The sequence below is a fragment of the Jatropha curcas genome, chromosome 6 (genome assembly GCF_041381405.1).
Source record: "Jatropha curcas cultivar XTBG-Jc1 chromosome 6, XTBG_Jcur_1.0, whole genome shotgun sequence".
Lineage (NCBI taxonomy): Eukaryota > Viridiplantae > Streptophyta > Magnoliopsida > Malpighiales > Euphorbiaceae > Jatropha > Jatropha curcas.
Window position 1 is genome coordinate 10,875,058 of NC_143156.1, and position 16,921 is coordinate 10,891,978.

Below are 16,921 nucleotides of genomic sequence, written 5' to 3' on the forward strand. Positions count from 1 at the left end.
TACTACTTTTTGTGTACTTAATTTTATTTTTATACAATGAAGTGATCTCAAACTGAATGGGAGTGATCTCAAACTGAATGGGCAATGATAATTATTTTGGCTACAATAGCAATATTACTTACCTAGTGTATTAGAGAAAGGAATAAATGCACAGACACACAAATTCTTGAAATCCCAAAGTGACTTAAAATAAAAATATATAGTTCTAATTTTTTTCTAGTTTTCTAATCATTATTTTTCTTTCAAGTCAAACAAATTTAAGATATAAGAGAAAAAATATCAAGAAAATTAAAAATGCTTAATCATCAATAGTCTATCTATTTATTGCAAGGGAGATATAAATCTCTTACTAAATTAAAATGGTAATAGTTACAAATTATTCAGAAACAAAAAAATAAAAAAATTAATATTAAGAATAAAATTCTTTTCAGAATTCACCTCACAAAAAAGGTTTTACTATATATAGATATATGATTGTATCAATAAAATATTATATATATTTTTAAAATTAAAAATTTATTGTTCGTCAATTCCACTCACACATATATTCATTTTGTTTAAAATAAATTTTAAAAAGTAAAAATTTAAAACTTTTGAAAAGTTTAATTATATGTATTCTAATTGAATTTTTTTTTTAAAAAAAAAATATACCCAATCAAATCATATAAACATGAAAGAAAAAATATTAATAAAAATAATATAATTTTTTTTCTTTTTTTTATCTCCCTTCTACATAAAATATTATGTATATTCTATTTAAAAATTATTTTTTAAAAAATATATCCAATCAAATCATACAAATATAAAGAAAAGAATGATATTAACAAAAACAATATATATATATATATATATATATATATATATATATATATATATATATATATATATATATATATATATATATATATTTTATATATATATATATATATTTTTTTTTATTTCTCTCTGAAATAAAATATTTTAAATTATAAATAAAATAAAATCAAATATTTAAAAAATAAAATATAAAAATTTTAAATATCTCCTTATAATATATATTTATTAAAAATTAAAAATAAATTTAATATTTAAAATTTTGAAATACTTAATTATCTATATGTATTTATTTAAAAAATAAATTTTATAAATATATTCAATCAACTAATAAAATATTAATGTAATTTAAAAATTTTGAAAGGTTTAATTATGTGTATTCTATTTGAATCTTTTGTAAAAAAAAAAATATACCCAATGAAATCATACAAACATAAAGAAAAAATATTAATAAAAATAATAAAATTTTTTCTTTTTTTATCTCTCTCCTAAATAAAATATTATGTATATTCTATTGAAAAATTTATTTTTTAAAAAAAAATATATCAAATCAAATAATAAAAATATAAAGAAAAAATAATATTAATAACAAGCATTTATTTTTTTATTTTTTTATTTCTCTTCGAAATAAAATAAATTATAATTAAAATAGAATCGTATAAAAATAAAATACAAAAATTTTCAAATGTATCTTTATCATATATATTTATTAAAAATAAATTTATAAAAGATAAAACCGAAAATTCTGGAATGCTTAATTATCTATATATATTTATTTAATATCCAATTAACTAATAAAATGTAAATTTTTAATTGGCTATAACTAAGATTATTTTAGCATATTGTAAATTTCATTAATGACACTATCGGAAATTCCATTATTTCCTCATTCCCACATATATATATATATATAGAAATATTAATTTGATGTATGATTAGTAAAACTTTTGAAATAATAATTTTTATTTTTTAAACTATTTAATAATTATTTAATTGATCTAATTTTAAAAATTAAAACATTTAATAAAATAATTTTATAAATTAAAATTAAAGTGTCACAAAATTTCTCATAAAAAATACACAGGGTGATATGGAAAATGGTAAGAGTTTATGGCTAACAAGAATTAGGTAGTGGACATGAAGCTAACGGATATGACCTGTGGAAAGAAATAGCGAGTTGCATTAAGAAAATGACATGCAAGTGCTTGATATAAACAAAATTAACATATCACCTTTTAATTTTTTAATAAAATTTTATTTAATAATCAAATGTTTGATTAATTTCAAAACTAATTTAATATAAATTATTTTTATGATATTAAAATAAGGATATATTAGGAAAAAAAATAAGTAAAAACTATAATTTAACCATATTAACTAAATATTCTTAATCCATTTATAGGTCAAATCAAGACACAAATTATGTGTCGGAAAGAATAATTTATAATTTTAAGATTCTCCACTTCACTATTTAGTTTTTATTTCTTCATTTCAAGATTTAAATTTTCTAACTCTAATTCTATGGGTTCATAATTTAACATAACTACCGTTCTAATCCAAATTAGAATCAATCCAATAAAAGAAATAAAAGAATTATGAAAAAAAAATACTTTTTGCTTATTTTTATGAAACCACTTTCAAGAAACAATTTTAATTTAGAAAAAATAAAAAATACTTGTGAATAAATTTAGGTACAAAAGACCCTCGTTTTAGTCTTTTTATATTTAATTTGATTTTCCTCAACTTATTACTTTATCATTTATTCCATTTCATCCATAATCAACCATCTTGACCGTAGAGAAGCTGACAAGTAAAAAGACTATTATACACAAAGGCAGAGACAGTGTATGAAACTGATAGCACGTTGGTTGGTTAGGTAATGGTTGGTAGAGACCCTAATTCCAACTTTCTAGATTTAGCTTTTTGTTTAGGAAAATATTAGAGAAAGAAAATATTTTAGAGGAAAACTTATTTTTCATATTTTTTTTTTGGATATAATGAAAATTTATATTTTTTTTGGAAAGTATAAAATTTTAGAGGAAAAAAAATTATAATTATTAAAAATTGATAATTTTTTCATCACTTAAATAATTGGATGTTTAATAAAAGTTTGTAATTTATTTGCGCTATTTTAATAATTTAATAAAAATGAGTAAAATTTATAATTTTATTTTATTATTTTTTCTCCAAATTTGAGATGTTGAAAATATTTGGGTTTGAATTGAAAATAACTGAGATATTACTTTTTTGTAATATTTTTTTCGTCTTTTCCGACCATTGGAAATTACGCTTCCTTAGATATTTTTCATATTATTTTTATTCCTTTAGAAAAAAACATACTCTCATCCAAACAGTAGAGTTGCTTCTTTTTCTACAATTTTTTATATTAAATAATTGCCTTACTTTTATTTCTGATATTTATTTATTTATTTATTTTATTATATGATTTGATATTTTAATTTTTAATATTTTATAATTATCATATATTTTAAATTAATTTTTTTTAACTTTTATAATTTTATGATTAATCCAATATGTATTTTATTTTTTGAAAGGATCCAACATGTATTATTGATATGAAATATTTTATTATTTTAATTTTTTCATATAATCTATAGCAAAATAAATTGAATTCATACTATTAGACCAGAAAATTCATTTTTAATTTTCATTTAAAATTGAATGTAATGATTATAAAAATTTAAAAGATATTATAATAATGTTTTCGAAAATTAAAATTATCTTGATTATAAATTTAAGTGAAATAATTTAAGAATGAATTTTACATTTACAAAGAGAAAAGGCGGGTAATCCATTTTTGCCCTTTTGATTTTCTAAATTCTAGTTGGATGTTTGTTGAAGATTTTCAAAATTTTGCTTTTCCGTTAAGTTTGATTTGACTGTAAAAAAATTAAAATAAATCAACTAAATTATATATATTTATCTATATTATATATTCATAAAATATTTATATATATTTGACATAATAAGTAAAAATATATATTTATTTGTTATATACATTCTTCATAATTTCAACTAATTTAATTAATTCGATAATTTACTTTTTTAATTTAAATTTTCGATACTGATTTTACACATTACCCTTTGTTCCATAGTGTCATTTAAGATTGTTTTATAATCCACCTCATCCGTTATTTTGGAAAATTACCTTCTCTTCTGTTACTTTAGAGATTAATGACGTGGTTAAATTGAAATTTTCACTTTTTTTTTTTTACTACAATATAAATAACAGTGGAAGCCATCTCACTAACAATGTATTTATTAGCCAAGTGTTTTTTAGGATTGTAAGAGTCTCTCAACTTTAAATTGGAACATTTCAATATAATTACATTATTTCAAAAATAAGGCAATAATAAAAACGAAAATTGGTCTCCGACATCATGAACTCACCTTTTTTATGTGTTCAATCTAAAAAGACTTATAATTATTATTTAAAAATTAGGGTGCAATAATGTAAACCTTTGAAAAAAAAAAGGCGAAATATACAAAATATTATTTATTCTGACATCCATAAAATAAAGCACACTCGTAAGGGACCGGAAACAAATATAGTTCTAATATAAACTATTCAGTTTGTTCGCTAAAATCATAATTTGTGTTCATATCATTAAAAGTTAATTTCCAAACAAAGGCAATTTTTTTAAAGTAGGGTGCAACAATATAAACTTATGATTATTTTATACTGACCTCCCAAGAAAAAATAGTCATATCTGTGCTTTATGCATAAATTATTGCACATTTATTCTCAAAAAAAAAAAAAAAACTAAATTATTGCACATTTCTTAGAAGCTTATTACATTAAGCATTGCAATTAGGTTTATTTGAAAAAAATTTAAATTTGTGGCCATATTGGAAGCATAATATGGATATAAAGACTTCTTTTTTATAAGTAAATGAAACAATTGAAATGTGTGGTTATATTATAAAATTTGATCAATGTATATATTTTTATCTGTGCTAAAATAAGTCGAGCACATTTCTATTAAATCTCTCATAAATTTAGTCGGTACTCATGCTTTAAAAATAAAAGATTGTTAATTGGTTGACCCATCTTTTGTTTGATACTATACTTGTTAATTAATCAAAAAAACAAAGGCAAATTATAGAGGTTATTCAAGTACATTTGGACTTTTTCTTTTAGTATTTTTTTTTTAAATTTTCATTTAGAGTAAATTCTCTGTATAAATCAAACGCTTTAAATGGAAATTTTTTTCCAAAGTAACAAAGTAGGGGAATACAACTAATCACTAATTGAAATTAGCTCTTTTAGAATCACTTATTAAAATGATTCCTTTATAACTCTCTAAAATAATTATATATATATATATATATATATATATATATTCTTTTTTCCTTTTTTTTCTAATTAGACCTCATGAGTGTTGTAAAATGAGGACTTTTTTGGTCTTTTGGATTCTTGCCTTGCTCCTTTCTAGAGAGAAGGGGACTGGGACAGATTAGAGAGAGAAAGAAAGAGAGGATAAAGTTTACAGCTAAGCATTTGGTCTTGTTTTTTGGTTGGTTTCTTGTCTTGCTGCTGCTGCCAATGTTGACCACGACCCGTTGCTTAACCATTCTACAGTTAATTATTTTAGATTTCGTGTCTTAGAAATATCAAAATGTTACCATTGATTATTCTGAGAATCCCCTTTTGTTCTCTTGATATTTACTTGATGATTGATTGATGGGTTCCTGTTCTTCTCTCAATTCTTCCTCTCCCTCTTCGCATTTTGGATTTACTTTATCAAAACAAGTTCTTGTTTGAGTTTGGGTTTTGAGTTTTAGCTAGGAAATAGAAATTGAATTGGAAATTTGAATCTGATAGAAAGAAAGAAAGAGATGAAGGAAAAGGGTGGGGCTCTTGGAAATTACTTTGTCTTGAATACAGGTGCCAAAATCCCTGCCATTGGTCTAGGAACATGGCAGAATGGTGGGGACCTCTGTGTTGAGGCAATCAAAACTGCATTGTCTGTTGGTTATCGCCATATAGATTGTGCCCATCTTTATGGTAATGAGATTGAAGTTGGGGAAGCTCTTTCTCAAGCTTTCACTGATTCTTTACTAAAGAGAGAAGATGTTTTCTTGACTTCTAAGCTCTACTGTACCATGAACTCTCTGAATAAGATTGAGAATTATGTTAGAGTTTCTTTAAAGAATCTTGGAGTTTCATATTTGGATCTTTATTTGATGCACTGGCCTGATAGCTCCGCTTTTGGTGATGCCACTGATCCTCCTTCCAAATCTGGAAGTGAGTATAGACAGTTTTTGAATAGGTTAAAGCAAGCTTGGAAGGCTATGGAAGGTTTGGTTGAGTTCGGTCTTGTTAAAGCTATTGGTGTTAGTAATTTCAATGTTCATCAGATTAAGGAGTTACTCAAATTTGCCAAAATTGTGCCTGCTGTCAATCAGGTTAGATAATTTCTTTACAATTTGTTATATATATATTATAAATTTATGTGACTTTTATAGTTAGTATTGATTTAGTCTGTTGGATATATCTTTTGAACAAATATAATTGTTGTGATACAGTACTTGCAGTTTGCGAATTTCTTTATGTTGCTACTAATGCTTAACCAAGGAATACATAATTATATAGGGAGCTCCAATCTAACACCAAAGGAGTGAGCAAGCATAGTATGCATATTTTGAGATTTGTAATGATATTCTGTTTTTTGGGATAAAGGCAACAAAGGAAGCTCTTTCAAAGAACGTTTTTGAATAAAATTCCTCAAAAAGAGAGTAACATGTATTTCCTGATTACCTCCCAATAATGTGGAAGAAAAGCTGCCTAAGAGACAAATAAAGCAAAGCTCTATGCAGGATCCTTTGGGGGGACCAAATGTTTTTATTATTATTTTTATTCTTGAATGTTTTCTTGATATGTACAAGTAAATCTTTTTTTTTCCCTCTTAATCTCAGTATGGTATCCTTCTGATGAATATTTTCCGTGAAATTTGAATTCCTAATCTATTGGTTTTATTAGGTTGAGTTGCATCCTTTCTGGAGGCAAGAAGAATTAGTGAAGTTCTGTCAATTGAAGGGTATCCATGTATCTGCTCACACTCCTTTAGGAGTTCCTGCATCCAGTCCTGGAACTTCAGACAGTGGATCAGGGGAGGATGAACCTGGTACTCCTCGCATATCATTTAAAAGGTCAAGATCTGTACATGGACCCATGCTGAAATTGTCAGTTGTTTCAAAGATAGCGGATAAACACAAAAAGACACCTGAACAGGTAAATTCGTCTCTGCTACTCTCCTCCATAATTATACATTACAGAAAGTCAGTTTGTGATATATAACATTAAATTTTTGTACATGTTTTGCTTGCTTCCTAAAGAAGTAGCCAAATGGGTATAGTATCGTTTCAAGGTCTGAGACCATGATAGTTTTCTGAACTGGCATGAAAGATGACAAGACTTTTTAACTAAGAAATGGGAGAAAAGTAACTATTGGGCTTGGAGAAATCAAAACTTAAATTGGTGTAACTACATATGTGTGCATATGTATATAAATACCTTTTCAATTATAGTAAAATGATTTATATTTGTTCCTAAATGTGAATGCTGTCTACAGTGATAAAAGATTTCTAGGACAGAAACAGCTTGAATTTATTGATAGAATAACACACTACTCCTTTGAAACATGAACCTCGTCCATAAAAACAAGTATACATCCATAAACTAAGTTGTAGGTGCATATTGTAATGCAGAACAAATTAGGGTAACACTACAAACAAGTAATCAATAGGACCAATAGGTTAGGCGGACTCATGGGCAAGCTGCTAGCAGTAAAGATGATTGCTTTTGCTCTAGTGTATAATGTCTTATGGACATTCCACACCGCCTATTAAAGCTTGAGAAAGCATCAAAGTGTAAATGTTCAATTCTGTTAGAAAATGCAATTAAATTTGAAACAATGTGGGCACTTCTAAAATTTCATAAATGCTCCATTTGCATTGAAAAAAAATATTTTTTTACAATAAATCAGATTTAGATGTCTATCTAATGATGTCCATTCTTATTGTATGAAATGTGAAATGCACCCATGGTGAAAAATGGAAGTGTTAATCCCTCTGGCACCTAAAAAAAATGTGTCATTCCTCCTTGTAGTGTCTGCTTACCCGTACCTAAATTGGAGAACTTGTGTTTATTGAAATAACCACTTCATCAAGAATTAATCATAGATAAGTTGCAAGTCTCATTATATCCCATACAGGATTAGATGCCAACCTTTGCTGAAATCATCTTGAATACATGGAAGATTCTGAAATAGGAAGTTTTGAATGGTTGGATATTCATAATGTGAAGCCTGGCACATTCATAGGATTCCCATGGTTACTCTTTCTGAAGCAGTGTGGACTTGTCCTTGATACTGAATACATGGATCAAAGCCCTCAAAATCACCTAGCACTTGTTTGCATAACAATGTCGTTGCCTAATATACTAAAGTGTTTAATCTGGAAATGGCATGGATGTTGCATGACAAGGTTGATTTGTTAAGTAAAATTGATGGGTGCATTCAGAAGTTAAGGTGTTTTTACTGATTCGGCAACAAAACATGCTTACATTTGATATTATAATTTGGTATAAAATTTCACACTTGGAATTCCTAATATAAGAAGTTAGCTAGTATTGAAAATGTGATAATAAAGAACCAAAAGTCAGCAATGAGGCTACTTTAGAAATCTTTCAATAGTTCAGACATGAGAACGAAAATTTTAGAATATTTAGATTCTTGAATAATCGCCAAACTATATAATATTTCAATGGTAGTTGGAAAAATATTTTGACATTTAACTTAATTGGTTAAGAGAAACAGAAAATTTTTCACTTACCAGTGAAGGTTTCTATTAATATGTATAAAATGACAGTAAACATTAGGCTGGATTACGTATTCAGTTAATATTTTCAGTGAACTTAAAATATACATAATAACTTTGTGTTTTCTTGTTTGCAAAAGTTGAAAAAACTTATGTAAGATATGAAGAAAACCTTGAATAGGATATATACATGTATACACCTAGATGGGATAAACCATAATAAGCCATGGTATGCTTCAAAAAACACCAAGACAAACATACCATATGAAGTTGAAAATAAAAATAAATATTTTTCATGTTTCTTCTTTCTTTGAGTCAAAAATTCAAAATCTGATTACTATTTTTTGTAATTTATTTGAGAAAATTTATGTACTTAAAGTTCATCGGCTCATTGCTTAGAGTTTTTTTATCCACAACATGAGAGAAAGAAACAATTTTTTTTTTTTTTTTTTCGAATTGGGGTTTATTTGAAGGCTTGGATTCATTTCTTATTTTGCTTCTTCCATTTTGCTTTCTCTTATCATTCAAGTTATTTTAATGGAAAACTTAAAAGAAAAAGGGTCACATTTTTTCCTTTCTTTATTTGTTTTCCACCATAGCCTTTACCTTATGTAGCTTAGTTTTCAATTTTTTCCTCACTGGTCTTCTTCATGTTGTAAGCAAAAGGTCTTATCATCCGAATCACAGCTAATTTAATCTTATTACAGGGGTATATTTTTCCAAACATTTTTATTTGGTCAAAGGTTCTTCACCAAATTCTTTGTTATTTCAAAGCTGCATGGTTGATAATTTGACTTTGCTAATAATTTTGGGGAGCTATCTGGCTATATCATTGACAATACCATGTTTAGGCAGGAGTTTTTGTCTTCTAGCTCATCTGGCCTTTTTAGACTTGTCTCAAAGGTGGTTGAGCTTGAGGCCTGTGTTTATTAGAAGTCCTACACATCCCAGCTCTCTCGATTAATAGAATACTTTTGTTTTGGGTTGGACTTGGTCAAACGTCTGTGTACTTTTCCTAGGCCAAGGTTCAAAAATCTCAACCTCCATCCAACTTGACGTAGCAAAATAGAGAGGGCAAAACTGGTTACACAACTAAAATTTCTGGTTACAGAACCAGGAAATAGACCACAAAACTGTGTCCTTTTTATAATTCCAAAATCTGCTTTAAACGAACATTACAGCCTGTTTAATATTGGTTCTGTATTTTAAAAAGCACAAAAATTTTCTAAGCGCAATAACCGCGCCAAGTACTTTTTTTCCCCAAGGATTTACTACTTCGGGTCTTTTAACTAGCATGCATCGCTCCGAAATCTTAGTACCTGCTCTCAAATCCCATTGGTTCATGATGCACGCAAGTATGATGATATTGGGGTATGCAGCTCTTTCGTGTGGATCATTTTTATCAGTAGCATTTCTAGTAATCACATTTCGAAAAATTATAAGAATTGTTGATAAAAACAATAATTTATTAAATGATTCATTTTCTTTTAGTGAGATACAATATATGACGGAAAGAAAAAATGTTTCAAGAAATATTTTTTTTTCTTTCTTCTACTAATAGGAATTACTGTAGGTTTCAATTGATTCAAAATCTTGTCAAATCCAATGTATCCTTAATCAATTCACTTTTTTTTATTCAATCATAGATACAAAAAGGGTGGTATATTTTTTCGTTTTCAAAAGAGAAAAAAGTTCTATCTAAAATTGAATTGAAAGTAAAAAAGATTCGTTTCTAGATCTAATTAATACATGATTGAATTTCATATGAATATGGAGTGTAAAAGAATAACGTGCCTACTTGATCAGATATGCTATGAGATATATATGAAAAATGCACCTTTACTAAAACTAAAATTGCGCCCATGGATATATGTATATTCTTACCATATTGAAGCAACTGGCATTATTAGTGTCAAACCAATATTTATAGTTTAAAATCCTTCAATTCTAGAATAAGATCTTAACCAAGAATCCTAATAGAATAGGTGTAAAGCAAAAAGGTTATTTTAGAATAGTCTTAGTAAATCCTAATAGTAAGTAGGACGTGATTATTCTAAATAAAGTCTAAAATAACCATCATTTGAAGATTGTTTTAGTAGCATGGACAGTAATTTGCTATAGTAATAATGAAGAGTAACTTCAAAATCCTTAAATTATGTCCTTTTTTCTCTTGCAAAACAACTTAACGCTCCTTTTTAGTAGAGCTTTGAGAAAATAACAAAATAAATACGATCATCAAACACATTAAATTTCATTTGCAAGATTTATTGATTAACAATGTTCATAAAATTAACACTATTCAGTTTTGTTCATAAAATGGACACTATTCAGTTTAGTTATCAGTACTTGTCTTTTAGGAAAATTACCCTTACCTCCTTTTGTTTCAATTCAATTATGTTTCACTCTAATACTTGTTATTGGTAGGCATGACCATTATCCAGCTCAGTTCCATTTAGAATCAAGCAGAAATGAGACACCAATTTTTTTAGAGGGGAAGTATAACCTAAATTAAAATAATGTTAAAAGAAAAGGAACCTACTGAAATAGCCAAAATTTTAAAGAATACATATTAAATATATGCAAATATTTCTATCCCATGTGTATACTTCAAATAGTTTGGCTGGCTTTTTTAGTTGAGAAGAAATAGTGGTCACCCTTAGTTTTTGGCACTCCCTTCTTCCTCTAAATTTTACAAAGACAACGAAGTGCCAAGATAGGAATTTTCAAACATCTACTTAGTTTTATGTTAACAAAGTCATTATGGTCCATAGAATCGTGTAGAGGCTGAAGTTTTAGACTTGGATGGAGGTAAGGATGAATGTATTTTGGGTGTTTTTACTTGTTCTAGCTATGGTTGCAGTTAGAAGGAGAAATCTCATTACAAGCATAAAAACAAATAATGTACATTGTGAAAAGCAGAATTTTGTTGTATGCAATACCTCAGAAACATTCTAGACATTGTGAATCAGTAAGACACAATAATCATACATAATTCCTTTTAGAATGTTATATGCACCATTATCCATGATATAATTTGATTGCAAAAAGATATTCCCTCATTTTAGTGCCAGTTAGATATTACTGCTTGGCTTTTGTAAAATAAAAGTTTGCATCCTTCAAGTTGAAGTTATGGTTAGTAGTTGATGAAATGAACCTTTTAACCCCTTCCTATGCATTCTTCTATTGGTGGTTGAGCTTTCTCTGAAGCCATTTTTGGAGAAATACATTCCTATCTTGTTCACCAATTCAAGCAATTATCTTCTCATGCAGGCTGGATTTTGAGCCTGCAATGTACTATTCGTTTGCTTGTTAGGCTTTCATTTGCACCTACTTAAGTCTTCAGTTGCTTTGCACGATATTAAGAACTTTTTCTTGATTGTTTGGCAAAGTGATAGCACATGTTGTTGGTCTTGAAGTATAAAGATAAATATGGTTATATTTTCTTCATGGTATCCAAGTGAGCAAACAGGAATTAGGAAACATTTAAAGTGAATGTTAAAACATGTCAGGCCTGACCTAAGACAATTTCTCATGCAGATTATAAGTAGTATCATGTTATTTTATGTGGTTGATTCATGGAGTTCAAAACTACAATTAAGATAATCTGCCAAATTTTGCAAATATTCTCTTTAGCTTCACTTTTTGTTCTATCATTTCTAGTTTTCACTTGCATTATATTAAAATATAGTATTAATAGCAAGTCGCTATTAATGTCATCATTGATAATCCTAGATAGTTATGCTTTGGAACAAATGCAGAAGAGGAAGGGAGGGTTTTCAAAGAAAGGGGAGAGGAAGAAAAAAATTGTCACATTTATTTCATTTGGAAAAAAGAAGGTAAGGGGAGAGGAAGAAAAATGTATTTTGTTTTCGGAGAGAGAAGAAGAGACAATTATATCTTTTTTATATTATTATCGTGATGTTTTAGTTTGATTTTATGATGAGACTAAAAAGGATAAAAGGTTTCTTTTCTCTACCAGGAGTTAATATTTTTTTAAGAAAATTTTAAAAGCCAATTACAATCGGGGACGAATTCCCCTGCCTTGCCCTTCTTCTCCTATGTTCCCCCTGGTAATGATGCATTTTAAAGTTAATCTTATAACATAACTAGATTCTGTTAGTTGATCCACGTTCTCCCATGAATTATAAATGAAGGATAACAAGTTTGACGGAGAGCTGAAGAAACTTGTAACGTCTTTTAGTGGAGGTGTCATGGATGAGGTGTGAAAGGTCTGACCATGTGGTTGAAATGCCCAAGGCATGGAGGATCTTAAGGAAAGAAAGTGGTTTTGGGGTGTTGGGGGTGGGGCGTCCAAGGGAATTTGAATGCATCTGCTGAAGCTTTCTCCACATTTAGCATGGACATGCTTCCTTTTCATTGTATATGATTTTGTCTTCATCAAAGATTTTCAAGCAAAATATTTCTTGTAGGTTATTCTCCGGTGGGGACTGCAGAGAGGAACCAGTGTTCTACCTTGTAGCCTTAAGCCTGATCGGATAAGAAAAAATATAGATATCTTCAATTGGTCTCTGTCGGATGAAGAGTGGAATCGCTTGAACCTGATTGAACCACAGGTATGTTTATTTGGAAATGGCCTTAATAACCTCTCAGACAGTGGCTCCATATTTGGTAGTTGTCCCCTTCAAGTTGTACGTGAGATAGAGGATGATGTGGAATGCAATGCCTGATATATAAATTATAATACTATTTTTATTTAAAATAATGAGGTCCATTTATGTTAAAAGATGCCATGATTGTTATAATTGCCCATTGTTTGTGAGATTTAGATTTTGTGGTTGCTGAATAGGAAATCAAAAGTTTCATTATTATTGTTGATTGAAGTGGAAATTTTTTTTTTTTTACAACAGTAACTGTTTATATATATATACAATCTTTTCTTTCTGCAATTTGTATGCTTGAATGCAAAGTCAAGAGGTGATCAACTTTGAATGAACATTTAAGACAAATTTCTTGATGTCATAAAATGATATTCAGAAAGGATAAGACGACTCTGCTTTCGTTGTATGGGTTCATTCATGCAGCAAACCAATAAATAGCTATTTTAATCATTGTGATTTGCACTTAATTACCCACCATTGCAAGTCCTAACCATCTAATCTTTGAGGCCATGAGGATAACAGTAGAAAGTATAAAGTCAAATTTATGCATCCTAAATTAAAAAATGGGAACCTGTACAGGGGATTTTACACCTAGGGTTGACCTTTCTGAATCTCCAAAATGTAGAACATCTGTGTCAGGCTAGAACCTGATTCGGCCCACCCAATAGTATATGTTCACTACATGAACTGGCAACGTGCACAGCTTATCTTGGTCCATATCCTAGGTCCACAAACTTGATTAATCATGTTCGCCTTCGGAGGCAAAGGGTGACTTAAGAGAGTTTGCATTGCGGAGGATCGAATCTTCGAATCTATGACCTAAGCCATGGTGATCAACTTCGTAAAGGCGCTATACTATTGAGCTATTCTATTCAAGTTAATTGATGCTATTTGTAGGCAATGAAACAAGACAAATTATCTTCATAAAATATATACTATTAATTAGTTTTATATAATAACTTTATCCATATACTGAGCAAATACTTAAATGCTAATTTCTCTCTCTTTTTTTTTTTTTTTTTTTTTTTTTTTTGTCGGTGAACATAGATAGTTTCATTGTACTGAATACTTTTATTGAATTAATCTGGTGTACATAAAGTGAAGGTAAGTCTAATATCTAACATATTATTTTATTGGAATTCTAACAAGTTTTTTTAACCATGAAAATTATCCATTAACTGCCTTTTCCCTCTATTTTTCTATTTTTTTTTTTAAATTTAAATTTTCATTAATGAACATTTTGACTGAATTCAAAAATCAAAAGTTAAATTACAAACAATTGCTATTGAATTTAGTAAAATAGGCAGATTACTTTGTCTTCAAAATCAAATTATTCAAAGAAAATCACTTTCAGAACAAGGAATTAGAATTTTTTTTTCTCCTTTTTCAAATTTTGATTGAGTATTTTTTTTTTTTTTCTCTACACATGGACAGCTAGCAAAAGACCAATCAAAGCAGGCACTTAGTCAAATTAGCTAAAATCGCTTTTTTTTTTTTTTTTTTTAATTTTAAATTAGCTTATAAAGATCCACTTGCCTCCACTGAGAAATTTTCCAGAAGTAGCCTTAATCGTATGGCCTTAGAAAATCTTCCCAATAAGGAAATTATAACAGAAGAAAGCAGATTCTTGAGAGAGTGGTCAATTCATCTTTTTTCTGGTCTCATTTCAGTATTGTGCTGCCTTGACATTAAATGATATTTGGTGACCATATCTTTAACTTTTAACCATTTCCTTTTTCTTTGTATTAGTTGTGAAGAAAGATTATGACAAGTAGCTTTCCAAATGATGCTCTCTCTATGTATATATCATCATTATCATTTCATTATAGTAACTTATCTTATAGATCAATTTTGGTTCATTGATATTATAATTGCCAGCCAATTCAAACTCCATGAGAGGCCATTGGTTCTTTATTTGAATTTAGTAACATTAGTGGAACATTTTGTCTAAATAAAATTATAGGCTCAATTTCGATAAAAAAATATTTTTATCATAATTGTCAGTCAGCTGATGGTTTGATTGATCTTTTTATTTTTGTAAATAGCGGACGTTTTCAAAGTCGAGTCTTTTCGACCACACTTATATTTGTTTTAAAAATAATATTTGCATTAGAATAATAACGATAAACAGAAAAATTAATTAGTTCTAATAAAAAATAAATATTTTAAGTAGTATATTTGAGCATAACTTACAATTAAATAAAATATTAATCCACTCCAATAATAATTATTATGATGAGAAAGTGTTGAATGAAATGATTAATATTATTATGAGTGGGGAATTTGTGATGGTGGTTGTTGCCAGCTGAAAGGAGGTGGAGAAGCATGCTTTGTCTGTGATTTCAATGAGTTTTTTTTTTTTTTTTTTGGTGCAAAGTGGAAGTGACAATCAATATTATTATTGTTTGAAAATTAATTAACTAATTAAATAAATTAATTGGTAATAAAGTGGATCCCATTTCAGAATATTCCTATTGGTTAAAATCATTTAAGTTAAAACCAAGTGCTTAAATGCTTAAGTGCTTCTATTATATAGTAATTAAGTCCACCACCACTCACACTTTACTCTTATTTTTTTTTAATAATCTTCCACAAACTAATCTAATATTCTTGCACTAAGCTAAACTTGCAATGGCTTACAACTTTTTGGATAATAATTTATATTCTATTTTTATAAAGGTCAATCCCAAAAAAATTAATTTAAAAATCATTCTTTATAACTGTACAATTGCAATTGTAGTTTAATTAATTAATTAATTTTTTAAATTAATTTCAATTTTACCCTTGTACATATCAAACATATTAACTATTTCTATAATTTTCTAAAACTCACACTCCTTAGCTAATTTGATTCATTCCAAGAGTTCATCACTGCCTACCAATCCTGAGGGTTACTGTATTTGTTTAAGAAGCCTTTCATATTAACATTGAAACCATTAATTTCATTTTTGGTATCTAAATTTTATTATTTTTTTAAATTTAATACCAAAATAGAAGAAATTTATAATTAAGTTTTTGAACTAATAGTTTTTTACAGTTGAGTGCATTTAGTCAACATTTCTCATTAGAAAATTCAAAATGAATTGTTTTACTTAATTGACTTTTACTACTGTACAAATAGTAATTATTCTGTATTGATATAGGATTCTCATTAATTGACACGTGTATATATAATAGGTTACTCAACCTGTTATTCCATTTTTTATCTATATATTTTCTAACTTTATTTTTTCTTTATCCACATCTATCTTCTATCCTATAATAAGATATTATATAAAATATTATCTAATGATAAATATAAAATTATCTAGAAAAATTCAAATTCATGTACATACAAATTTTCCTTTACAAGTATAATGAATAAGTAAATTATTACACGCATAATTTTTTTTAATTAAGAAACTAGTAAAAATATATTAATTACAATTCTATATTCTAATTTAAAAATTGAATGTTATAACTTCATCATACATGGACTTTATATTATATAAATTCTAAACCAAACAAAATTTATTCAAAAGCTAAATGAGGACATAAAAATTTATTTTTTAAAATGTAAAATATAATTTATAATGAAAATAAAATTAATCAAGTTGAAACTTAAAGATTAGTAAATTTAAATATATATATATATATATATATATATA

The 16,921-nt window shown here is 27.4% G+C and overlaps 1 protein-coding gene across 2 annotated transcripts; it reads left to right on the top strand.

The window, feature by feature from the left end:
• The first annotated feature begins 5,253 nt into the window (after positions 1-5,253).
• On the top strand, positions 5,254-13,496 carry LOC105641924 (NADPH-dependent aldo-keto reductase, chloroplastic). Of its 2 annotated transcripts, none has more exons than XM_020682420.3 (3): positions 5,254-6,243; positions 6,818-7,069; positions 12,810-13,037. In XM_020682420.3, exons 1-3 carry the CDS (start codon positions 5,674-5,676, stop codon positions 12,879-12,881), a joined length of 894 nt encoding a protein of 297 aa, XP_020538079.1. In that variant the 5' UTR covers positions 5,254-5,673; the 3' UTR covers positions 12,882-13,037. The 2 variants fall into 2 exon arrangements, with proteins under 2 accessions (XP_020538079.1, XP_012081969.1); XM_012226579.2 differs by lacking the exon at positions 12,810-13,037 and adding an exon at positions 13,086-13,496 and having other exon boundaries at positions 5,259-6,243.
• The last annotated feature ends 3,425 nt before the right edge of the window (positions 13,497-16,921 follow it).

Excerpts from the sequence above, each read along its gene's own strand:
- LOC105641924 (XM_012226579.2), top strand. The coding sequence starts at position 5,674 with ATGAAGGAAAAGGGTGGGGCTCTTGGAAATTACTTTGTCTTGAATACA. Across the intron at positions 6,244-6,817 it reads TTGTGCCTGCTGTCAATCAG|GTTGAGTTGCATCCTTTCTG; the intron begins GTTAGATAATTT and ends TGGTTTTATTAG. Across the intron at positions 7,070-13,085 it reads ACAAAAAGACACCTGAACAG|GTTATTCTCCGGTGGGGACT; the intron begins GTAAATTCGTCT and ends TATTTCTTGTAG.